The sequence below is a fragment of the Tasmannia lanceolata genome, unplaced genomic scaffold, assembly GCF_043159265.1.
Source record: "Tasmannia lanceolata isolate RefF3 unplaced genomic scaffold, GAP_Taslan_0.1 ptg000013l, whole genome shotgun sequence".
Classification (NCBI taxonomy): domain Eukaryota; kingdom Viridiplantae; phylum Streptophyta; class Magnoliopsida; order Canellales; family Winteraceae; genus Tasmannia; species Tasmannia lanceolata.
In genome coordinates, this window is record NW_027518690.1 from 43,587,316 (window position 1) to 43,613,483 (window position 26,168).

The following is a 26,168-nucleotide window of genomic DNA, read 5'->3' on the forward strand; positions in this document are numbered from 1 at the left end:
TTCTTCTCTACATCTTTTCCTCTGCAACAACTTGTATTTAGTTTGTTTACTTTCGTATTGGCATGATGATTAATTATATTTATATCCTTGTTTTGTTTTGAAGGTCCCGGCATATGCTTTGGAATGCTAAAGCTTAGTGAACACTGTCCTTTTGCGGGATGGTGAATAATCTTGAATGGTATTATACACCGACTTTATTTACTGCCTTTTGAGTTATGTTGCATGGATTCTTTGGCCCTTGTGCCGAATCTGTGTCGACACATCTCCACATGTGAATCGAACATGGATTCGCATGGGACACACCCGGATTCTTGTCATAGCCGTGTTCCGCATGAATCCTATTTTTTCGGACGAATCCGTCGTTGTCTCTTTTGAAATGCGAATCCTATATATATATCTTCCCTTTGAACGTGTTTTCTTCTTAACTTTTTTCTTATATGAAAGCACAACTCATACTCTTTCATTAAAAACCCTAGCACATCGACTCTCGAACATCAACTTCCCTTCCTTCTCCGACTATCTTAATAAAACCTCACCTCTCTCTACACTCAAAATTTTCATGAACATATATATATATATATATAGAGAGAGAGAGAGAGAGAGAGAGCTCATATAAGCTTATATGAGCTAGAGCTCACAGACATAGGGGGGGGGGGGGCACATTGTTTGGCTGATCTAAAGCATTCATTTGATAGGCCCTCATATAGATAGGGTGTGCCCAAAAAATCAGCTCCATGGGATCATCCTAACCCTTCAAACAGTGAAGGCAAAATATGTATATATATTTGTATAAATTTTAATTTTGAACATTTTATTTTATTTAAAAATTCCGAATCCACGAATGCTACTTTTTTGGGTCTGGCGAATCCGAAACCTCGAAAGTTTTTTATAATAAGCTTCTTTAATTGCTACGTTTATAAATTATGGCATACCATTATTCACATATTCTAATTGCTACGTTTATAAATTATGGCATACCATTATTTACATATTCTATCAGAAAAAGTGTAAATGTGCCTTGAGGAGAGAGCCTTTGTTTTCGAATTTGTTCACCTCTCTCTCTCTCTCTCTCTCTCTCTACAGCGCTCAAGTTGTTTGGGGGCAGTCTCCTATAGGTTTTGCTACTTCCTCTAGTATCCACAAGCATGCACATTTTTCCAAGGTTTCATATTTTGGTTTCGGTATGCATTTCAGTCATGGAGGAAATGTAAACATGTTGGTTTCAGATATAAATTTTGATAAAAATCATGTAAAATCACAAAAGCATACGGAAACATATGCAAGTGATAGGCATTTAAGATAAAACTTCAGGAAGTGTTAGAATAAGCACAACACAATTACACTCCCAAAAACCATCACATAAGTAAAAAACACTCATAATTGTTATATGAAATTGAGCGCCTACTGACATGCATTGTCGTACATGTCTAATAATTCGCTAACCTGGGATGTTTTTCAGGCCCTGTTTATTTGAATTTTTACCGATTGTGAGCAGAAAAACAGATTTTTGGACTCAAAATTAATCGTAAGCCTGAGTTCAATAATCAGTTTTGAACTAACAATCAGGCCACCGAGCAATGTTTAAAATCTCCACTATTGATTTTGGATGTTGAGGATGTGGTCAGAAAAAAAATGAAAGAGAATTGGAGCATGTGGTCTAACTGAAATGCTTGCGAGTCATTCTTTAGGCTAAAGGGGTGATTTCCTAATGCTCATTTTTAAACAGGGTGTACGGATATAAACCCCAAATTATTAATATATTGAAGGAACAGTTACTTAATGGGTCGATACAGAAATTTGGGTTGCTTTTGGTGTTGGGAAGTCTAACACATTCAGCACTGCCTTGCACTTCCTCTTGAATAAGTCTCCACGTTGTCACAAGATCAAATTCAGATAAAAATATCACTGTTCAATGTTAGCATTTTGTTTGATGTATTGATTTGTATTTTGATGATAGTTGCTATGCCGGGTTTCAGGGTCGAGCATGCATTGGAGTGGAGAACGCTTGCATGAACATTTTCAGGACAGAGCTTCTCAGAATCGGCCTTCTTCACTTTTCATATTCCCATCACATGTAAAACCGAAACTCATTTATGTTTTGTTTTTGCAATATGTATGTATTCTAAGTAACTGTGTTTCAATAGAAGTAATTTTCTTGTCAGTAGTGTCAAGCAGTGTCAAATCATTGTTTTTTTTCTCCTTGTCTTGAACTCATTTATGTTTTGTTTTTGCAATATGTATGTATTCTATGTAACTGTGTTTCAATAGAAGGATAAGATTGAAGGCCTTTTATTGAAGCCCATTGTACTATATATATATATAGAGAGAGAGAGAAAACGGTTCCTACACATGTGTAGAGAGTTCTCTACACACTAGCTTAAAATACAGTGGGGGCCCACATTGTTTTGGTGATCCAAGCCATCCATTTTAAAGGCCCTTACATAGATAGGGTGCCTACAAAAAATCAGATTAATAGGATCATCACAACCCTACGATTTGTGGAGGTAAAATGGACGTCTTTAAACCTTCACAAATTAGTCCATTTTTTGTCTCCACAGTTCGAATGGTTAGGATGATCCTATGGATCTGATTTTTTGTGGACACCTTATCTATGTGAGGGCCTTAAAAATGAATGGTTTGGATCACCCAAATAATGTAGCCCCCACTGTATTTTAAGCTAGTGTGTAGATAACTTATCTACACATATGTGTAGGAACCGTTCTCTCATATATATATATATATATATATATATATATATATATATATATATATATATATATATATATGTATATATATATATATATATATATATGAGGAATATGATTGTGAGCTTGAAGCTCATATAACTTATATGAGCTTGAGGCCCAAACACATGTGGCCCCACATTGTTAGGATGATCCAAAGCATTCATTTGAAAGGCCCTTACATAGATAGGATGTGTACAAAAAATCAGCTCCATAGGATCATCCTAACCCATCTAAAAGTGGAGGGCAAAATGGACAGACATCGTTTGCCATAAATCTGCCCATTTTTTCCCTCCGCTTTTGGAGGGGTTAGGATGATCCAATGGAACTGATTTTTTGTACACACCCTATCTATGATGGGGTCTTGTAAATGAATGGTTTGGATCACCACAAAAAATGTGGGACCCATGTGTTTGGGCCCTCAAGCTCATATAAGCTATATGAGCTTCAAGCTCACAATCATTTTCCTCTATATATATATACTTGTTATAATCATGTTATTATGTAAAAAAATAAATTTTGAGAATTAAAATATTTTAACTAGCTATGAATCTTTCTTTTCTTTTCTTTTTTCCTTTTTTTTAGATTTGTTGAATCCAATACAACCCCTGTGTCAGAATTCGACACCCCTAATACAATATAGTATAATGGGATATTGATGTGATTCCCCGGGTACATCTAGACCTCTTTTATTTGTTTTTGGATCAATTACTGTTGCATGCTGGAGAGTTGAAAAAATGACGAGAAAATGTTGAGTTTTGAAAAAACACTAATAAATGCTACTTTATTAAAAAAGAACTTTTTAGGACGAAAATACCCCTAACCTTACTTTATCTTTCTCTTCTTTGTTTTTACACTTTATCTTCTCCGGCGATAGAAGCCTTCTTCTCCGGCGATAAAAGCCTTCTTTTCCGGCGAAACATCTTCATTTCTCCAGCATATGCACATTTGTCTTGAGAGGTTAGAAGGAGTTCTCTAGAGACGCCCCTTTCTCATTTTCTTTTTCTTCCTCCAAATATCCAAAATCTCATTATCTTTGTAAGTATTTCCCCTTTTCTAGTGGCTGTAGCCAAAATCAGTTGCCCAAAGAGCTTTCACTAGGCAAAAGGGTAGTGGAAGCCAAAATGGTACTCGAAGCAAAATGTAAGTTTGGCAAAAATGATAGTCGAAGCCTAAAAAATGCTAGTTGAAGCAAAAAAAAAATTTACTCCAAGCCAAAAATGATAGTCGAAGCAAAAAAAAAAAAAGATATTCGAAGGCAACAAATATTTCTCGAAGCTAAAATATATTAGTTAAAGACGAAAAAAGTTCCAAATGTTACTGGAATTTAAAAGTTTTAGTCGCAGCCAAAAACATGTTAGTCGAAGCAAAAAAACCAGCTATTCGAAGCCTAAAAAACTTTAGTCGAAGCGAAAAACACAACGGCGAATGTTACAGGAAACGCATTTTTCACTTCGACCAAGTAATTTTTGGCTTCGACCAAGTAAATTTTGGCTTCGAATATCCTGTTTTGGCTTCGAGTACCTGTTTTTGCGTTGAGAAGAAGAGGGGGAGATCTCTGAAAATAACTAATCATTTGATGTCCATTGGATAGCACGAAAATGATGAACATATGACTTTGCCATAGCATCTCTTTTACAAGTTTAGAAGTTAAGAGAGGTAGTGGAGTTTTCCATTAGCCACAGTAACACAACAAAAAATTATCAAATGGGGTTTCCCAACATGGCCATAATCCAATTTCTCCTTCTCATCTTCCCATTCTATTTTATTCCTCTGCTCACATGACGATATAAACACTGATAGATCGGTGCTCTTAGCTTTCAAGAAAGGCATAGTTGTTGATCCTCAGAATCCCTCAGTACAAAGGAGCATCTGCTGCCAGAGAAATGAGATTTTTCGCCGGAGAAGAAGGCTTCTATCGCCGGAAAATCTCGTCGTTTCACACAAAATGCGTCTGAGTAAAACGTAGAAATGAAAGAGTGTAAAACCTGCAAGTAAAAGAGTAAAATGGTAAAACCAAGAAGAGAAGAGAAAGATTAAAGTAAGTTTAGGGGTATTTTCGTCCCTAGCAACATTTCTTTTAATAAAGTAGCATTTGTTAGTGTTTTTTCAAAACTCAACATTTTCTCGTCATTTTTTCAACTCTCCAGCATGCAACAGTAATTGATCCTTTGTTTTTCTTTTCTGAATACTACCAAAACTTTATAATTACTGCAAGGCAGGCCATGTTTTGGTAACCAGGAAATTTCTTTCATAGAATATTAGTGGTTAGTGGTGGGGAGGGTGGGAGGAGAGACTTGAGAAGACAAGGAGGAGAGGGTGAGAAGTAGCTAAGAACGGGGGTGAAATTGTATTTTGAGGGTAGTTGTTTTTTACCCCATATTTTTCAGCCTTTTCTTGGCTTTCATCACTCAATCCCTCACAGGTCTCTCCCTCCTCCCCTCCTCCCCTCCCCAACCACTGGGTAAGCTAACATTCTACCAAAAAAAAAATATGGTTGCCAAACATGGCCTAAGTTTTAAGTTTTATATATCTTAATTGTCAGTTTTCTATGTGGAATTAAAATATTATATTTAGCCTATTAAATTTTTTAATATAATAATCAGGGATTTGCTAGGCCATTTTGCGGCTGACTTTTGCCCTAGAGAACAGCGACCTCAGATGAATGAAATGAAAAACACAAAATCTGCTGAAAAGTGAGCTTGTGTGGCTGTTCTCTCGTGCAGAAGTGAGACGCGAAATTGCCTAGCAAATCCCTAATAATTATAGTATTACTAAAAAATAAATTTTGAGTATTTTGACTAACTACGAATCTTCTTTTTTTATAGATTTGTCAAATTCAACACTTAGATGAAACCCATGTCAGGTTTCGAGACTAATCCCTGTTGATAGAGTTCATTAATATGTATTTGGCTCACTTACGCTCCCCCAAGCCAGGCCAGATCGATTGATGTGTATCCACCTCTTGTAACTAAGATCCAGCCATAGTGCTGGTATATTATTTACATTTCTTAGATTATACAATTGGCTCACGTATTACAGGATTTGATTAATTTTTTTGAGATTATGACATTCTCTGGGCCTAAGAGATTATGGGTCTCTAAATAAATAGCGCATACTTAGATATGTACTTAGATTCACACAAAGTGTGAGCCCAAAAGTAGGAAAATATAAGTCTTTTGGTGTACAAGTAGGCCATGTTGGGCAACCATGAATTTGTTTTCATGATTTAGTTTCTCTAAGTGGTGAGAGAGGAGGGTAGGGCGGATGGGAGAAGGAGAGACTTGAGAGGGCACGGATTAGTAGAGGGTCAGAAGTGGGTAAAAACAATGAAAAATTCAATCATATTTTGGTTGGAGTTTTTCGTTTCGTTCTTTGTTTAGTTGTTTTTTAGGCTTTTCTTACCCTCTCCTCACACACTCCCTCTCATATCTATCCCTATCCCACTCTCCCTCACCATTGGATAAGCTAATATTCCAAGAAAAAAAAAAATTCATGGTAGCCAAACGTGCCCGTAGTTTTAAAAGTATAATCAATTTATGGGATTTGCTAGTTAATTTCACGGAAAGCCATTTCGTGGCTCACTTTTACAGGAAAGAAACACATTTTAGCAGATTTTGTCTTATTCATTTAGTTCATCTGAGGTGGATGTTCTCTCATGCAAAAGTGATCCGCAAACTGCCTTTCTACGAATATGATAGCTTCATTTATTAAAAAACGAGACAACACTGATGGTTACATTTGGATCTAAAATCACATAGAATAGTAATTATTATAAGAGAGAACGGTTCCTACACATGTGTACATAAGTTATCTACACACTAGCTTAAAGTACAGTGGGGCCACATTATTTGGGTGATCCAAACCATTCATTTTTAAGGCCCTCACATAGATAGGGTGTCCACAAAAAAATCAGATCCATAGGATCATCCTAACCATTCGAACTGTGGAGGCAAAAAATGGACTAATTTGTGAAGGTTTAAAGACATCCATTTTACCTCCACAAATCGTAGGGTTGGGATTTTTTGTAGACACCCTATCTATGTGAGGGCCTTTAAAATGGATGGCTTGGATCACCCAAACAATGTGGGCCCCCACTGTATTTAAAGCTAGTGTGTAGAGAACTCTCTACACATGTGTAGGAACCGTTTTCTCTTATATAAACTTTAAAATAAATCATTTGTAATATCTATAAATTGGGATTTGCCAGAGACTTATCGCAGAAGGCATTTCGCAGACCGTCTGTTGCATGAGAGAGTAGCCACATGGGCTCACTTTTTAACAGATTTTGTCTTATTCATTTAATTCATCTGAGGTGGCTGTGAAATGCATTCTGCGATGGTCCCTAGCAAATCACTCATAAAATTTGTAATTTTAGAGGCCACTGGTGGATCAAATATCAAGGGTGGCACCCATGTCATTGGGTCACAAGGGATACAACTTTACTCAATTGGAGAACTCAAATTGAATTAGGTCTTTTGGATGACACAACATTGGGGAACCACAATTCAATTAGAGAGTGCCAATGCGACAAAGCTAACATAACCTAAGTCCACTAAAGGCATGGTCACAAAAAAGTTTATCATTAACTTACTTATATCTCTATAAATTGGTTTATTATCGACCTCATTACTGGTAACCTATAAGTAACACAACATTAGTTAATATTAAAAGTTAAGAGAAATATATTGATCCAATTATATAGAAAAAAAATTATAAATATTATATGATGAAAAAATTATTTGGGGATTTGCTAGCCTCCATCGCAGAAGGCTTTTCGCGGATGATCTGTTGCATCTGACAGCACCCACCTTGTGAATGAAGACAAAACATTCTGAAAAGTGACTATGTGTGTCTTCTGTTAGATGCAACAGACCATCCCCGAAAAGCCTTCTGCAATGGAGGCTAGCAAATCCCAATTATTTGATACTGGCAATATATACTTATAAAATAGCTTTAAAACATTTATATGTAGTGATAAAATAGTCGTATTTTATAAGTTGTATCAAAAGTTCTAAATTTTGGTTTCGGTCTCGCTTTATGTCCGATGAATATAAAGTGTTTTGATTTCAATTGGAAATTTTGATAAAAATCTTGTAAAATCTTAAAAACATTAGGAAAATGATAGAATTTTAATATAACATGCAATACTAGATTAACAGATAACATGACCTTGGATAGGATAGAACGGAAGAAAATGGTCCATGTAGACGAACCCAACTAGTGTCTGGATTAGACCCTCTAGTGTAAAACAATAGCCATAAATAAAGGCAAATGACATATTCACCCCTTTTTTACTTGGAACAGACCCTCTAGTGTAAAACAATAGCCATAAATAATTAAATACACTAGAGGGTCTGTCCCAAGTAAATTAAAAAGAGGCGACTACATCACTTCACTAGACCATAGCTATGGGCAGATCAAGTGAGATTTACGATCAAGCCAAACCCTAGAACTTCCATAGGGTATATTCAATATACTAAAAAAATCCCATGGGTATATTCATTCTTATTTCTGCCTATTCTGCATTCCACATGAAAACACCATGAATAAATATGTTGTTTTAAAGGATTACTTTTCCAAATGTATGAAAAGTAATTAATGAAACCAACAGAAAACAAAACACCGGTACTGATATTGGCACCACCATGTTTTTTTATAGTTGCACTAACTCACTTTGTCTTTTAGTATTTAACAAACTATCAAAAGGTCATCACAATTCCCAAAAAAGCTCTCAAATCAAATTAAGAAAGAAAAGCCACGACGAGTTAGTGCAATTATCAAAACATGGCAGTGCCAATATCAGTAACCAACAGTACATATCCCAACTCGGTCAAAGGAGCATTCAAAGATATTTGAACAAAATAACTTTGAATAGGACATGCCTTCACTGGTGGGGTTTTGTTTCCTTGTTTTTCTCTTTTCTTTGACTTTAATCACAACATTCACACCCTTCTAATCTGTACCCATTACAAAACAAAAAGATAAAAATCATAAGAGTGAAGAAAAAAAATACAAGGAAGAAGAAGAACAATCAAATTTGTAGTGCTTATCAAAAAATAAATAAGATTATTTTGAATAGGATGTGCATTAACTGGTGGGTTTTTTACCTTGTTTTTCTCTTTTCTTTGACTTGAATCACAACATTAACACCCTTCTAATCTATACCCAAAACACAAGAAAAATAAAAAAAACCTAGTAGAGAAAAAAATACCAAAAGAACATGAATATGAAGAAAAGAGAAAAGAAAAAAAAATACACTAGGAAGAAGAAGGAGAACAAGAACAAGAACAATCAAATTTGTAGTGCTTATCAACGCCCACAGATACATCCCAAGTGCAACTAAGTCCTTTTGGTATGATCACAAGATCTCCAGCCTCAAATTCAACACATTCAGATGAACCCTTTGTGTAGGCTTTTACTTTTCCTTTGAGAAGATAACATGTTTCTTCTGCATCAAACTTAAGAGGAAATTTTCCTGGAGGACAAGCCCACCTAAAGAAAGAAAAAAGACTAAGGTTGTAATAAGGGTTTGTGGGTTTTTAGTAAGGGAAAAAGAAGGAAAGGAAGAACTTACTTAGGCCATGATTTGATACCCAATTCAGATAATCTTTGATCGGACGGATTTCTTTCAACTATGATGCTGAGGTTGGTTTCCTGGCCGTCGGATTTGGTGGTGTTTGGTTGGGGCCCAGTTGCCATGCTAGAAGAAATGGAGCTCTCTCTCTCTCTCTCTCTCTCTCTCTCTCTAAACTTGAAGGAGGGGAAGGAGGAATCTTCACATGGAAAGTAGAATAGGGTACCAAAGTAGTTTCTTATATAGAGGAACAAAGGATGAGAGAAATAGAGGATATCTCGTGAGATAAATTAAAAAAGGTCCAATTTCAGGATGTGAACCAAACAGTGGAAACAGATATCCAAAAAAATAACCCATAAAAATGTTTCCAAGAAAATTTTATTTTCCCTAGATACAAACATGTGCCTTTGGGTTGCGGGAATCAGGTGCTGGAATCGGGATTTGATTCTAAATTTCTAATCCGTAGTTTGGTTGATATAAAAGAATAGACTCAAGGGGGTGGAATCAAATGGGGGTAAAATGCCGGCATCTGTTTCTTACCCCAAGAGAGTGGTATTCTGTTTCCACCTCTCTCGTAATGGAATTTTTATTAGGTTTTTTTTAATTAAAATTTTTATTTTAATTTTAGCCTCATTAAAGAGAAAATGTGAGGCCGAATATTTGATACAATATCAGGCGGATTTTTATACCGTCAGAAGAGGTGGTATTTTCAATTCCGGTCGGCTTTCTTATCTCTAATGAAAATTTCTCCTTATTTTACTCTCTCCCAACTTAAAATCTCTGTCATTCCCTATCTAGACCACTAGTGAGAAAGTATATTTGAGGGAGAAAACAACTCTCTAAATTTAGGAAGAAAAATCTCTTTGCATTTACCGATTCTTCAGTCTAATGTTTATCCAAACAGCTGAATCAGAGTTGATAATCCTTTTAAGCAAAGGAATCAGAATAGGATTAAAATTTGATTTCAATACAGATTCCTAATCTTTGTTAATCCAAACACAATCAGAATACGAATCTGAATATGATGCCGATTCCGATTCATGGTTCCTGCACTCGAAAGTCTCTCCACCTTTTTAATATGTATTTATCTTATGAAATGACAAAAAAGGGCCCGAAGAAATGTACTCACTTATAGGACAAGACAAAATAAAAATAAAAATAGGGTGTGAATGCTGGAAAAGGGTTGAAATATTATTCATGTTCCTAAGAATATAATGTTTTGAATGGCCGAGATATTAACGATATATAGAGGCAGTATTTTTGAGGAGAAATTGAGTTTCTTCAATGGGGAGAGTAGAGAGTAGAGAGGGACTTGTCCATTCTGGTCAAAGAGTTGGCCAAAATTATCTGGGTGACGTGTCGGTGTGGGAACCGTTGATTGGACATATGATCGTTTGACCAAAGAATGTGATTTTAATAGATACCGACAGAGCTTAGCCCGCTAAAAGGGCGGTTCTTTTGGCAACATTCCTCATTTTTTATTATTTATTTTATTTACTCATTTTTAATTAAAACATAATTAATACAGGTTCTAAAGGTTTAATTGTACTTGTCCTTAATATCAATCAACTAGTAAAAGACAAAATTTATGTGAAATCTTGACCGTTGATCTTGTACAAATCATGAGGACACCCCCATGGTCTTGATCCTATCATGAATGAGTTTGGATTGCAGGATTGTTTTGGAAGAGTTTGGAAAGGAAAATCATTTCTAAAATCTCCTACCTTTTTTTACACAATAAATGATTTGAACCTTGCCTATTCAATTTCTAATTTCATTTAAGGCACGTTTGGTTACCATTATTTTTTTTTCCTAGGAATATTAGCTTACCCAATGGTGACCTAATGGTGATGGAGGTTGATAAGGGATGCGGAGACTGAGTGATGATGAGAGGTACAAGAAAAGCCTGAAAAACAAGGAAACAAAAACACTATTCAGAATATGATTTACTCTTTCCTTCTTTTTTTAGCCACTTCTCACAAGCTACTCATTCGTTCCGTCTCTAAGTCTCTCCTCCCACCCACACACTAACCCTCTCTCACCATTTGGAGAAACTAATTTATCATGAAAAAAAATTCATGGGTGAGAGACATGGCCTTAGTTAACAGTAGGAGGTATTCTAAACTGAAGGGTTCCCTAGCAAAAAAAAAAAGGAAAAAAAAAAAAGAGGCGAAAGGGTGCCCCCATTGGGGCACATGGCCCAAGCGCATTTATAATGGCAGCAAGCAAAACAGTATTAAATTCACTTTGGCCATATGCAGCTAATGGGGGCGCCCTTCCACCTCTTCTTCTTTGCAATTGCGCCCTTGAGTTTAGCATTCATCTAACAGTTGTCATCATTTCCAAAAAACACTGTGGAAAGAAAATAAATCCCAAAATCAATCTAACTTTTCTTGGCAGAATCTTAAAGGCCGGAAGAATTATGGGTCTAAGATCATCATTGCAAGGTGTTTTTAACGGCATTTGGCCGTATAAGGCTGTTGTATGAATAAACATAGAGAAAAGTACGGAATGTGGGCTCATGTTTCAAGATATTACGATTTCGGGTACCTTTTAAAACAAGAATGAAACACGGGCTAATCTTCAAAATTGGGCGGTCAAAAGACCCTAATACCCTTCTGAAATGGACAGGGTCTTCCTTTTTCATTACTGCCTCTTAAATTGGTGCGCTTCACGAGACTTATTTTGGTTCGTTTGAATGTGTATTTGAACCGACAGAACCTGGGATTCGTTTTTATCTTGGCCATTGGAAATAACTAAAGACGGATGGATGCTTGACACGTGTTGGAAAACTTTTTGGAACGCTGACAACCCAAAGTTAATCATTATCTTCTCTCACTTCTCTTTTAGCTTAGCATAGTAACATTATTTAATACGTCTCTTTTGGTTTAGAATCGTTTCACTTCTCTTTCGGTTCTTACTTCTCTTTTGGCTTATAACGGTAACATTGTTGAATACGTATCTTTTGGCTTAGAACGACGACGCTATTGAATATTTTATTATTTCTCACGTCTCTTGATAACGCCGCCGGATTCTAGAGTACACCGTTGAAATATTAAGGGGTACGCCGACAGAAATAGGCTGTAGACGGAAATAGGGTGTATGTCGGCGGGATTCATGGGTACAAAGCGGAAATAATGGGTACACCAGCGTAAATAAAGGAGTACGCCGACAGAAATAGGGTGCAAGCGGAAATATGGTGTACGCCGGAGAAAATTATGGGTACACCTGTGGAAATAGGGTGCAAGGGGAAATAGGGTATAAGCCGGCGTAAATAATTGGGTACGCCGACGGAAATAGGGTGTACGCCAGCGAAAATAATGGGTACACCGGTGTAAATAATTGTACGCCGGCGTAAATACAAGTCTTTCTTTTTAGCATTTTCGTTCATTTTTATTTGAATTCGAGTATTCGACTATGCATACTTTCACAAAAACTTTACATTTATATTTGCCCTTTTTTTAACCTGGGACAGCCCCCGCTTGTGTAAAAGAGTCATAAATACACTGGAAGGAAAGAGTCATAAATACACTCGAAGGGGCTGTACCAAGTAAAAAAGTGCCAATATATCACTTCCCATCAATAAAAAAAACAGAAAATTACACAATATCTAGAGTTGAGGTCAATCAATCTAACTATTGAGTAGAAGATCAAATCTGATCTGATACCTTCAATTTAAGCTCTTAATAAAACCATGAGGAATGATAGAATGAAGGGCGCCCTTGCGAAAACAAGGTACAAATGTCGAGCTTCAGTCCCAGAATGAAGTCATGCATGGCGTATACGCCATCACCTGGTGTAGCATCAGTCATGTTCAGTTTGCCTCATGAGTCATGATCCAAGTAGTGTACTGCCATGAGATGCAAATATAGTAATAGACTCAGGATTCTTTAGGAAGAATGGATAATGTTTGAAAGACTTAATCAAATTTTTTTATCTTTTTTGATGGGTAAACTGAGGTTAATCAAATAATTAGTGTATAGATTTAGGGAAATGACATCGGCACACCGTCACTTCAATAATGGAACTCCTCTCCTGCACACTTTCTCTGTTTCATTTGCTGTTGTAACTTGTAAGTCGTTATCTTCCCAAAAAGCTTTAAAGAGTAGAGGGGTGCCTTTACCAAAACAAGGGAGTGGGAATATTATTTCGTTAGAAATATACATCTGCTTGTTCAACGATAGGGGAGCTCTAGAAGAGAAGGGAGAAGCAACACGGGAAGCCAGAAGTTTAGAAAAGAGAAAATGCGAGAAGCGACAAGCTATAAAGTAAATAGAAAATTAATGACAAACACCATTAAAAATCAATATAAAGCATGTAACAAGCCTCGTTAGAAGTGAACAAGTAAATAACAAGCCTCGTTAGAAGTGAACAAGTACATAGAAAGCGTAGAATTGTAATAGGTTAGGAAGGGCGAAAGATTACAATTGAAACTTAGATTAGTTTTCAAGTTTCAAATACACTGTTTCTTTAAATACACATTCAACATTATCAAAAGGGGGAAATATTCTTTTAGGAATTAAAAATCATCTAAATAGAAAGCGCACTATTAAATAAGAGGAAATGCATAGGAAATAATTGGGAAGCTCCCCTTACTTTGGAAAGCAGTAAGAACTTAGCTTCTTAAGCGAGTTTCCGAAGAAGCGAGCTTCCCATCCAACTAGGAAGTTTCCGATAACTATGGTAGTACATAGGAGACCTAGTTCTAATGATGATTTCTCTATCACATTTACAAGAAATGACGAGAGAGCTAAGCAGGCTAATCTTCCAAAATGCCTACATTCTCTTCAACTCTCATTCATGGGAATTACAAGAACCCATCAGAAAAAGAAAAAAAAAACAAAAAAATTCAACACTTGCCCATCATATCAAAATTCAAAAAAGTCCAAGACCATCTAAACTTACCCGTGATGGGGGAAGAACACGCACAAATAATTCTGCCAAGAACCCATGACGAAAAAGATCTAAAAACTAAGTCACATCGGACCCACCTTCCGCTTCTTCGGTCCATGCCTCCTCCCCTCCGGATTCATCTAAGCTTCACGGCGTTCCCTCTTCATCCCCTTAGCATTGTGCGGTAAAGCTGTACCTCCAACCTAAACACAACACAAATTAGACCATGACAGGCAAACAAAAGGCAAATCAGGGAATGATAATTAATCGGGTTGAGCAGATTATAAAGCATGGAGATCCCTCTACCTGTTGGTCTGGAACGTATATCTTCCCAATTTTCCCCTGTATTATATCATGGCTAACATTTTTCACCTGCAAACAAGGAAGGGGGGACTCCTAATCAGTACATTATAACAACATTAAACATAGGACTGAGCAGGGAGGCAAGTGATCAACCTCCTTTTTAAGTTGTTCAGAAGGTGTTTTCATAGCTTCTTTCTTCAGTTCAGCATTGGGAAGACGATGTCGCCGAACTACAAGGTCCATGGAGGGCCCAATTTCTACCAGTTCCATCCTTGGTACAACTATGCCTGACTTTTTAAGCCGCAGGGCACAGTGCGTGAAGAAAACAGTGTTTGAAGAAATAGCGGTACATACAATAACATGGTCTAAACCCGCAAGATTCAGGTTTTCTATGACCTGCACAAATCAGATCCGGGTTTTTCATTTTTTTTCACTTGCTTGATATTAAGTTCATGTTTCACAGTAGGATGTGTAAAAATGGAAAGTGTTTCCAGGCACATACGGCTCCTCGGAAGAGATCGAGCAAGACTTCCTTCAAGTGTTTCAGTTCTTCTATGTGCTCGAAATCTATGAAAGGTTTTGAACCCAGTTTTGGGGATAACTTCTTGTCATTTGAAAATGAGTCCACGGTTTTGAAATTTTCCACACCAACCTCAACGAGATCGTAAATGTGATGATCATAAGTCCGTCCCAAGACTAGATTATTGGGCCGTTTCTTTGAATGAGAACCAAACTGCAAAAACAGATTTACAATGAGTATTTGAGTAACTCAAACCAAAAAAAGCATTCGAAGAAGAAAGAAACACGCCGAGTAACAATCTTTCTACTCTTGCACTTGTACAAGCCAGGACTGACACAACTACATGAGAAAGAAAAAGCCAGTCTTCAATTTCTTGGGTTACTACTGTATGCAGGGAATAAGAAAGGGAGGCAGTTGTGCTCCATGGAGGGAACTGGGAAGATATTATGCTATTAGTAAGGGGAATAATTTATACTAATTGCCCTAATAGCTGAAATTTCATAATAAAGGCCTGAAGTACTGTAATTATAGAACCTGGATATATAGTTGTTTTTTACACTAAATATGAAGCATTAGACACATGCACTACATGAATGTAACAGTTTAGAGTATAACATTAAAAAAAATGAAGCAATTTAGAGTATCTGGGTATCATGAAATTGCACACATGGAGAATATAGACTGATAGCAGTGAGCAGTTGCACAGAATAGCTCGGATCTATGCATTTCGCCCACACTATTGAAATATGCCATTTTTTTTATTCTTTTTTATTTTTCTCTAACCGAATAGAACCAACATAATCAATATGGGGCTAGTAGGTATCCCATTTGTCAATGAAGTGATATAAGGTAACTTGCAAGGTTTCAAGTTTAGATTTCAATGTACATTTCAGTTGTGTTCGAAATGGAAACATGTTGATTTAGAATGGAAATTTTGGTACAAATCTTCTTAAATTACAAAAAAAATATGGAAACGTGAAAATGATAGACATTTGGATGAAAGTACAGGAAGTGCTACAACAAGCACAATTACACACTTAAAAACCATCAAATAAGTAAAAACCCACTCATAATGGTTTAACATCAAACACCTAGTGACATGTGCAGCGCTGTCTGATAATTTAGTACATACATGAAATTTCAATCAATATTTATACATGATGCATACATCATTTTCCATGCAAATCATATAAATATAACTATTATAACGTAGATTGGTATGTCATACTCATACCACTAATACACTTACGGTTTTGGTTTCGCCATGCAGTTCTGCTATGAAATGAAAACAAAAAAGCAAAAACAGAATTACAATGAGTATTTGAATGACTCAAACAACAACAGTAGTCTAAGATAAAAACCCACTGAGCATCACTCTTTCTACTCCCACACTTCTATAAGCCAGGACACAAGTACATGAGAGAGAAAACCAGTCTTCAATTTTATAGTTTTGTATCAATAATAACAAAAAAAAATATCAATGAAGATGCAAAGGAGATACAATTTGGAGAAGACGATTCTGAAATGGCATTAATGACACAGTTGAGATTATTAAGAGCTGATTATGATGTTAATGACGCAGTTGAGATTACTGAAAACTAGTTCCAAAATGAACACAACACTTCATGCCACAAACTCAACTATAACAAGAAACCAGGAATCTGTGAGACATTAATTCCCTTAGTGCCTTAGCTTACCACAAAAAGACTGCAGTCAGTTTTGAGAGAAAAGAACTCCAAAGAAGTTTCCCTGCCACTTTCAAATGACCTGATGTTTTCATTCTTCCTGGTATATCTTATAGCATTACCCCGTTTAAGGTGATAGATTTCTGTCAAAACAGCATTCAATACATCACTTGTCTTGGTACCTTGCAGAATGAGTGTCTTCCTACCATTCTCAACCTACACAAACATATAACAAAAATTCCAATGACTAGAGATCATGATTTACAATGGGAGAAAGAATAAAGAAATTGCTCTGTTGGACCAGTAGATTAAAAGGAAGTTCACATCTGCTTATAATTTCACTGATGAGCATTTTTACACGAAAAGATAACCAAGAACAAGAAAGTTGTAAATAGCTTACAAGTTTGGGTGCACGCTTTTCAAGTGCCCGTTTAACTCGTGCATTCTTGTGAGTTTTCACTTTCAACATGATTAACTGCAACCTGAAGGACAAAAAAAAAGGCATTATCAACAAGCAATTATGAATCATGCTTTAAAAACTTCACAAGAGAGGAGATAAGTCGAACATACCTTTACAGAGCAGCCCAACAGGGCTTCTAATGAGCTTCAACAGCTCCAAACAATGAGCTTTTTCCTCCGCAGAAACTTGATTTAAAGAATCGAACAAGTATCCACGGTCCTGAATATCTAGAAAAAATTTGGTTTGAAAAATAGGAAAGAGCCAGGACAATCTAGGAAAAAAAGGAATAAGCCAACATATATTTTGAAAAGCACATTTACATATTTCAGTTTCCACTTTCAATTGCTCAAAACAATTGGCAGAGTCCCATTCTTGAGATACCTGACATTGATATCAGTTTATCCCCCTGATCATGGTTCATGGTTTTAAATTTCGGTTTCGGTCCCAATTTCAGCATTAGCCGAAACCGAAATTTCTGTAGAAATCCCAAAATTTCAGATTTAAGATATTAGGGGGTCGATTTACCACTGCCCAAAAGCAAATGGGTAAGACTTGGAGGCACCTTTCGTTTTCTTTTGCTTACCTTTACCTCTTCCATCCGGTGCTCCTTTTTTCTTACCTTCCTTTCGTCCGTGTTTTTTAAGATTTTACCACTTAAATTTGGAAAGTCCCTGAAAATATCAATCTAAGTTCGTTTTTTAAATTATCAAGGATAAAGGTTTGTGGTATTGGATAAAAAGATTCTATTACCCTCTTCTATGACAGAGATCTTCCCTCCTCCCTCCTCCCTCCTCCCTCCTCCCTCCTCCCTGAAGCAGTAATAATAATAATAATGCGTAAAATCTAGAAAATTCAAGAAAATTCCCATAAATATTAGAAAATTCAAAAGGCATTCGGAAAAATCTAGAAAGAAATTCCGGGTGCAAAAAGACTATTTTTTATGGGATTTTGAGACAATTTTGAAAGGATGTAAATGTAACATTTTCAATTTCTCAAGAGTTTTATGTAATTATATTTTTTTTCCCAAAATTTTTCTCGAGAGTTTTTTGTGCTAGTCAGTGTAAGTTGTATGTTCCAATGAAGAATTTTTACATAAAAGTGTGCATGGCAATACCGAAAATCCACTTATGTTCTAATGAAGAAACTCTGCCCAAAAGAGTGCATAGCAGTGTCAGAAATCCACTACTCCCGATTAGTTATTCATATGGATAGTCAGTTTGAACCATTCTGGAGGAAAATTAGGAAACAACTCGTTTAGGGAGCATAAAAACAGAAAAAAATAAAAGAATTAATTGCCTAGTAGGTAAAAAGAATTAAAGGAATAAGGCTGGGGACTGGACCTTAAAGCTGGAATCAATCGGCTCTCAAAATCCACAACAAATAGGGCCTTAGGATATTGTATCTCTAATGTGGCACCAATCACATCAATGGTCAGTTTTCCAACTTGAATAGTTCAAGTTCTTTATACTTTTAGGATTTTCCAATTCCTTTAAGTTTCAAATTTAACAAAGCAACTAAGCATACAAAGAAAGCGAACAATTACTCTAAACATGCAAAAGAACAAGACAAACAATCTACGATGCAAATTCTAAACATACAAATGAAGTAACTAAACATAGGATAAAACAACTAAACATACGAGATCACGCAAGAAGAATTAACTAAACATGCAACTACGAACAATGCAAAAGATGAGCTTTGGAAAGGGAAGGAAAGAAGTAGAAGATCCTTTGGTGAGTGAGCCCAATAGCATAAAAACCAAACAAGAAGTAATTTTCTAAACAACTATGTTTCAATAATAAAGCAGGAACAATATATGAGGAACTAACCTGGAGCAACATATCCATGAGTGCCCGCAAGTTCTGTCCAATTGGATGAATCGGGCATTAGAAGTCTTGGAATACCAAAATCAGAGACACGAGCCTCCAATTCTGAATCCAATAAAACATTTTTGCTAGAGATATCTAGATGAACTATTGGTGGAGCGCAATCATGGTGCATGTATGATAAGGAATGTGCCACAGCTTTTATAATATTCACCCTCTTCACCCAATCCAACTCCATTGCACCTTCCTCACTGTTTAGGATATTAGCCAAATTTCCTCTTTCTATATACTCATAAACCAGAAACATACATCGACGATGGGAACAAAACCCGTGAAGCTTGGCAATGTTACGATTACGGATTTCTGTTAATGTGCGTACCTCATTTATGAAACTTCTCTGATCACTTTGGTCACCATCTTCCAATTTGTGAAGTTTCTTTATAGCGACTACTTGACCTGTTGGAAGAGATGCTTTGTAAACTTTACCATATCCTCCCTTCCCAATACAATATTTGTCGTCAAAGTCTTCTGTTGCATCGACGATATCTTCATAAGAAATACACCCATCCCAATTCCATATTGAAAATAGATCTATATTCATTTCATTTCTCTCTTCCTTTGCATTTCCCCTTCTCTGGCGGAAAATGACAGAAATGCAGAAAACTAGAAATAGAATAAACAGTCCACTCAAAAGAGGAAGAATGATCGATATGGTAGCTTTGTCTCTCTTTTTATGTTCACCATTATTTATTGACGTGGAACTGCATGGTTGCAAACCTTGAGCTTTGCCGCATAAACCCTTGTTGCCAACAAATGTCCCTTGTTGGAAAGGCTTGTTGTAAGGAAGACTACCAACCAAATTATTGTATGATAAATCAATGGATGTCAAGTTGACCATATCTGCTAGAGAAGATGGAATTGTACCAGTAAGCTTATTGTGGGAAATATTTAAGATTTCCAACATGTGTAATTTTCCTAGTTGGGGCGATATTTCTCCTGTAAGCAAGTTACAGCTAAGATCTAATACATTTTGTAGGTCTGCTAGATTGCCGATTTGAAATGGAATGCTTCCATTCAAATGATTTCTACTCAATTTCAAATATTGCAATTTGAGCAGTCTCTTAGTTGTTCTAGTATTGATCCACTCAGATTGTTTTCTGATCGGTCAAGGATCTCCAAATTGGACAGCTTCCCAATTTCTAGTGGTACCCGACCAGAAAGTTGGTTACCATTTAAAATCAGGTCAAATAAAGATTTCAAGCTCCCAAATTCCTTCGGAATCTCTCCTACCAAATGGTTAGAGGAAAGGTTGAGCACTCTTAGTTGAATCAAATTTCCAAATTTTGGTGGTATTTTACAAGCAATCAAGTTCCCTGAGATCTTTAAACTCGTCAACATTTGACACTCGGCCCAACTTGGAGAGAGTTCACTAGACAACCGGTTGTAGCTCAAATCAATGTATGTGAGATTTGGATAAACTCCAAAGTCTTCGGACATATTACCTGTGAGTTGGTTTCCCTCAAACCGAACTCTGATTAGCGCCGTGCAATTTCTCAAGCTTTTCAGGATGGGACCTGTAAATTGATTGTTGTAGATCGTAAAATGTTTAAGTGATCCAGCTTGACAAATTTGTTGCAGCAAATATCATGAGAGGTTGTTGTCCCTCAAACTGAGTTTGTGCAAATTTATTAGACTTAGACATTTCTTGAGGAAGTGAACCAGAAAGGTGATTTTCAAATAGGCTTAGAACCATTAGCTTTTTAAGATCAGCTAAAGTAGAAGGAATGGAACCTGTTAGAAGTACATGGCCAACTCAACCATATTTTTCAAATCTCCAATTTCTTTAGGGGTGGGGCCAGAGAGCTTATTACTGAAGAGGTGCAAGCTGGAGAGCTTAGTCAAGTTTCCTAATGTGGAAGGAATGGAACCTGTTAGAATGTTAGAGGACATGTCAAGTTCAACCATGTTTTTCAAATCACCAATTTCTCTAGGGATGGGGCTGGAGAGTCTATTGTTGTAGAGGTACAAGCGGGAAAGGCTGGTCAAGTTTCCTAATGTGGAAGGAATGGAACTTGTTAGAATGTTAGAGGAAATGTCAAGTTCAACCATTTTTTTCAAATAACCAATTTCTTTAGGGATGGGGCCAGAGAGACTACTGTTATAGAGGGACAAGTGAGAAAGGCTCCTCAAGTTTCCTAATGTGGAAGGAATGAAACCTGTTAGAATGTTAGAATACATGTCCAATTCAACCATTTTTTTCAAATCACCAATTTCTTTAGGGATGGGGCCAGAGAGACTATTGTTGTAGAGGTGCAAGCAGGAGAGGCTGGTCAAGTTTCCTAATGTGGAAGGAATGGAACCTGTAAGAATGTTAGAGGACATGGCCAACTCAACCATATTTGTCAAATCTCCAATTTCTTCAGGGATGGGGCTAGAGAGCTTATTGTTGTAGAGGTACAACATGACAAGGTTGGCCAAGTTTCCTAATGTGGAAGGAATGGAACCTGTTAGAATGTGAGTACATGCCCAACTCAACCATATTTTTCAAACCTCCAATTTCTTTGTGTGTTGTAGTTGATCTTAAACGGACCAAACTGAGCATGAAGCAATGTCAACATAAAGTGGATGAGGAAACCTTATGAAATCTCCATATCCATTTGCTTCAATTAGAAGGCTGTGTCGTTCATTTTCATTATGTGCTCCCATAACTCTGGCGATCACATTTCACGGTGATCATCCTAAACATTAGGGTGTTTGCCAGTGCTTTAGATGATCCTCTAAAGTGTCCCTCCTCTACTAGCAGAAACTCCTTGGTAGTGAATTCCCTATCGTTCTTGGAATCAGGAATCCGGCCACGGATGGAGGAAAAAAATGTGCTCTTCATGATCATTAAGCATATGCGGTTGGATCTTTCCCATTTTTTTTAAAAAAGGGCCTTGACCGAGAGTGTACTTTTAGTCGTAGGCTTTGGCGGCTCGTCTTGTCATAGAGCATAGTCAAAAACCAAACACCCTAACACAATGTGGATATGATACTCCCGCCTAACAAAATTGGTCCACTTAGGTTTTCTATATCAGACATGTATCTTTAGATAAAACTAGGGTTCAACGTTGTAGAAACAAATACGGGTTCGCAATTAAGCTCAAATTCTTTAACACTATACAAGTCCATAAAGTGTTTATCAGTTTAATCCACACAATAAATCAATCTAACATTTAGGGAAATCAGTCAGATTGCCCAGAACCATAGAGAACACAAGTGTGAACTTGATGAGTCACCAAGTGTGCTGTCGTGGGCTGTCCATTGGGCCAGGCCACGGCGCACAGTTGGTTTATTCTCCAATAATCACATCACCATGGTTCTGGCGAGAAACCAGGTGTGCCACCATGGGCTGTCCTTTGGGCCAGGCCATGGTACACAGTTGGTGAGACCAATTAGGGTCAAACAACACAAGTTCAGGGCGAACATCACCTTTGGGCAGAAGTGGCCCTGATTTGGATTGCCCAATCCTAACCTTCTCATTCCACCAATTTCCATAAAACACCTGTCATCCGTTGCGCAAGTGGTGTCTTGTACAAATGGATGCAACCTTAGAATGGTTTCTTTAATGTTCAACAACATCACAGACATGGTACAATTTAAACCACTTAACATCAAGTGATTCCATTCTTCCCAAAATAGAATCATAAGTTTTCCATTATCATAGAAGGTGACAATTTTATTGTGATCTTAATTAGCCAGGACAACAAAGTCGAAACAAACAAATATTATTTCATAAGCAAGGAAAACCATGAATTACAGCAATCCTCACAATCGGAGTGGCTAACAAACTTTTAATGAAGTTTGGGTCAATCGGTTATTCCAATAAAAGTATACTTGGAAAAACCAAGTAGGGAAATAAAAGAGCCCATGCTAGGCATCTTCACAAGGTAAGCATCAATTATGCTTCTTACTGTTGAGAAAAATTTCTTATTATATCATGTACAGTTTCCAATTGAATTGCAGAAACACTTGCATGTAGTTAAAGCAAAAACAAGGTAACATAAATACATCATAAAGCATGTAGAAAATAAGTAATGTCATCAAACAAACTGACACTAGTCTTTCTACCCTTAGATTTTGACTCGTCGATCCAAGCCATTCAACCGTTAGATTAGCATGCCGTTTTCACGGTGTAGTCACCCTGCGATTCTAAATCGAATAACACGGTCCGATCCGCAAAGGGTTGCACGGCTTGTTGATGGCAAAAGATTAAAGTCACTATGGAAAACTCAAGCTAGACCCTCGTTTGAATCTGGTTTAAGCGTTTTTCTCAGGGTTCTCACGCCTCAACAAGGCTCTGATACCACAATATAAGTCTCTTAGATTGCAAATAGAGAGACTTTCTCTTTGATCTTGGGCGATTAAACCTTAGAGAAAAATAACCTTTCTTGGTTTCTTTAATTTTCAATAAATAAAGAGTTAAAGAAACTTACGAGACGCTCTACAAAGTGTTAGGATAGAAACAATTAAAACCCCTTTGATTCTCCTTGCTTCACAGTCTATCCGGCTATGGGAACCGGGTTCTCCTTCCCTTTTGTTGTGGATCACTAAGAAAAGAGAAACACAATAATAACCGTGTGCAAGGTCTCTGGAGGCTATATTTATAGATATCTTGGAAAGGAATTTGCTCTCCATCAAGCTTCCTTCCGATGACACAAAATCCCCTCCTTTTTCATTTCATACCTTATCTTGATAAGCCATAAGAGTGTTTTAATCTCTTACAACAAGTAAGTCTTTGAGTTACATTAGAATACCAAGGTAGCCTTAGATCCTTGCCGTTGATTTCCACCAAGGCCACTCACGGTTGGGATTTAATCCTAACAGTCAAGACATATTCGATCACATGCCATACCTTTTGGGGAGAGATCCCCTCCTTTCATTGGACAGACAGAATTTCCTAGGGCTGCAACTCGAGCCGGGTTTTACCCGACCCGCATCGACCTGACCCGAAAATAACCTGGGTTGGGTTCAGGTTTCATGGGTTTCGGGTCGAGCCGGGTTGAGTATCCAAAAGCCCGCATGAATCTCGGGTCGAGCCGGGTTTGAAGGGGCCCGACCCTACCCGACCGGAGTTACATAAGTTATAGTATGTACTTTTTTTTTCTATTGTTAGTTAAAAGTTAAAAGTGAAAACCCACGCACCAACTATTATAGTATGTGAGTGTAATTTCTGCTTCTATGAGTTGAGTTGATTCAAGTGTTTGATTCAGCATTGTTTGATTGTAATTACAACATTGTTTGATTCAAGTGTAATGTGAGTGTAATTTCTGCTTCTATGAGTTGAGTTGCCTTGCCAAACAAGAGTTTTCCTTAAAAAATTACGTCAACGTGAAAAAATCCGACCCGACCCGAGATTTATCATGGGTAGGGCTGGGTTTGGGAATCGTGGGTTTTTTGACAAAAAACTCGACCCGACCCGACCCGAGATATTTCTCCGGTAGGGTTGGGTTCTCCAAAACCCGACCCGCCCAACCCGAGTTGCAGCCCTAGAATTTCCTGGCCTTTGCAGATAATTTGAAATCTCAGATGGACACTTGCTATAAATGTAAGTTTCTCTAGATTATATAGGTTTTTATGTGTCCGCATGTTGGTGCAAATATTTAAAAAATAATAATACATTGGAGCTAGCATGGCTCCATGACCTAAACCGTTCATTTGTTTCGCCTTGACATGGATAGGGCATGCCTCAATAATCATATCCATAAGATGAACTTAACTCTTGGATCAATTGAGGTTTTTATACTGTCACTCTATAGATTAGATGATTTTTGGGGCATGTCCTATCCATTTCGGGGTCTAAAAATGAATGGTTTGGATTATAGAAAATCATATTCTGTACTGTCAAATTACTATCACCTATGCAGATTGTTAGGCCTAAAATCGGTAACAGGTTATGGTAGGGCCGGAAAGGCTGATCTGGGCCTGAAGGGCTGATCTGGGCCTGAAGGGCTGATCTGGACCTGAAGGACTGATCTGGACCTGAAGGGCTCATCTGGACCTGAAGGGCTCATCTGGGCCTGAAGGACTCATCTGGACCTGAAGGACTCATCTGGACCTGAAGGGCTCATCTGGACCTGAAGGGCTGATCTGTGCCTGAAGGGCTGATCTGTGCCTGAAGGGCTGATCTGGACCTGAAGGACTGATCTGGGCCTGAAGGACTGATCTGGACCTGAAGGACTGATCTGGGCCTGAAGGACTCATCTGGACCTGAAGGACTCATCTGGACCTGAAGGACTCATCTGGACCTGAAGGACTCATCTGGGCCTGAAGGACTCATCTGGGCCTGAAGGACTCATCTGGGCCTGAAGGACTCATCTGGACCTGAAGGACTCATCTGGACCTGAAGGACTCATCTGGGCCTGAAGGACTCATCTGGACCTGAAGGACTCATCTGGGCCTGAAGGACTCATCTGGACCTGAAGGACTCATCTGGGCCTGAAGGACTCATCTGGACCTGAAGGACTCATATGGGCCTGAAGGACTCATCTGGGCCTGAAGGACTCATCTGGGCCTGAAGGACTCATCTGGGCCTGAAGGACTCATCTGGGCCTGAAGGACTCATCTGGGCCTGAAGGACTCATTTGGACCTGAAGGACTCATCTGGACCTGAAGGGCTGATCTGGGCCTGAAGGGCTGATGGAGTCCTGCGCTGTTAGGGCCTGACAAGAAGACAAAGGGTCAGAAGACCAGCCCGGAGTGGTGCTCCGGACGGGCGCTTCGACACTCAAGTCAGTATGAGCAGGAGTGCAGAGCAATTCCGAACTGAGGAGCTTAGGATTTTGGATTTCAGATCTTAGAACCCTCACCTTAGCACAAGTGAAGGCTATTTATAGTGATTCTGAGCCACCTGTCTAGGACAGGTGGTAATTCTGAGCCACCTGTCCAAGACAGGTGGTGGGCTCTGTATGGACCAGGTCTCATACCTAAGAAGGGCAGGTGGAAGTCCCTGATTGGTCCAGGTGCCACACCTAGTGGGGACAGGTGTTGGCCTTCCAACGGTCCTTGTGAGGGCCACGTGCCAGCAGCCAATTGGATGCTGAGTTCGGACCCCTCAGAGCTGAGTTCGGACCCCTCAGTGCTGAGTCCGGATTCCCTCAGTGGTGAGTCCGGATTCCCTC

General features: G+C 37.9%; 4 protein-coding genes across 12 annotated transcripts in view; 1 reads left to right on the top strand and 3 right to left on the bottom strand.

Annotated features, from left to right (window-relative positions):
• LOC143890184 (uncharacterized) overlaps nucleotides 1–2,161 on the top strand; it is a 29,349-nt gene extending 27,188 nt beyond the window's left edge. For all 8 annotated transcript variants that reach the window (XM_077394758.1, XM_077394765.1, XM_077394764.1 and 5 more), the window contains 2 exons: nucleotides 104–178; nucleotides 1,977–2,161. In XM_077394758.1, the coding sequence (XP_077250873.1) occupies nucleotides 104–130 (27 nt within the window). In that variant the 3' untranslated portion in view covers nucleotides 131–178; nucleotides 1,977–2,161. The remainder of the gene's footprint in view (nucleotides 1–103; nucleotides 179–1,976) is intronic.
• The window catches only part of LOC143890185 (uncharacterized), an 83,534-nt gene extending 60,770 nt beyond the window's left edge, over nucleotides 1–22,764 (bottom strand). For both annotated transcript variants that reach the window (XR_013255139.1, XR_013255138.1), the window contains exon 1: nucleotides 22,480–22,764. The gene's annotated coding sequence lies outside the window, so the exon portion shown is untranslated. The remainder of the gene's footprint in view (nucleotides 1–22,479) is intronic.
• Nucleotides 8,954–9,480, bottom strand: LOC143889216 (uncharacterized). Its single transcript, XM_077393398.1, has 2 exons — nucleotides 9,322–9,480; nucleotides 8,954–9,239 (listed from the first exon to the last, which is right to left on the bottom strand). Exons 1-2 carry the CDS (start codon nucleotides 9,444–9,446, stop codon nucleotides 9,005–9,007), a joined length of 360 nt encoding a protein of 119 aa, XP_077249513.1. The 5' UTR covers nucleotides 9,447–9,480; the 3' UTR covers nucleotides 8,954–9,004.
• Nucleotides 14,183–23,628, bottom strand: LOC143890186 (ribosome production factor 2 homolog). Its single transcript, XM_077394767.1, has 8 exons — nucleotides 23,484–23,628; nucleotides 17,293–17,409; nucleotides 17,123–17,204; nucleotides 16,735–16,938; nucleotides 15,020–15,250; nucleotides 14,671–14,913; nucleotides 14,521–14,586; nucleotides 14,183–14,417 (listed from the first exon to the last, which is right to left on the bottom strand). Exons 3-8 carry the CDS (start codon nucleotides 17,189–17,191, stop codon nucleotides 14,355–14,357), a joined length of 876 nt encoding a protein of 291 aa, XP_077250882.1. The 5' UTR covers nucleotides 17,192–17,204; nucleotides 17,293–17,409; nucleotides 23,484–23,628; the 3' UTR covers nucleotides 14,183–14,354.
• Nucleotides 23,629–26,168: the final 2,540 nt, after the last annotated feature.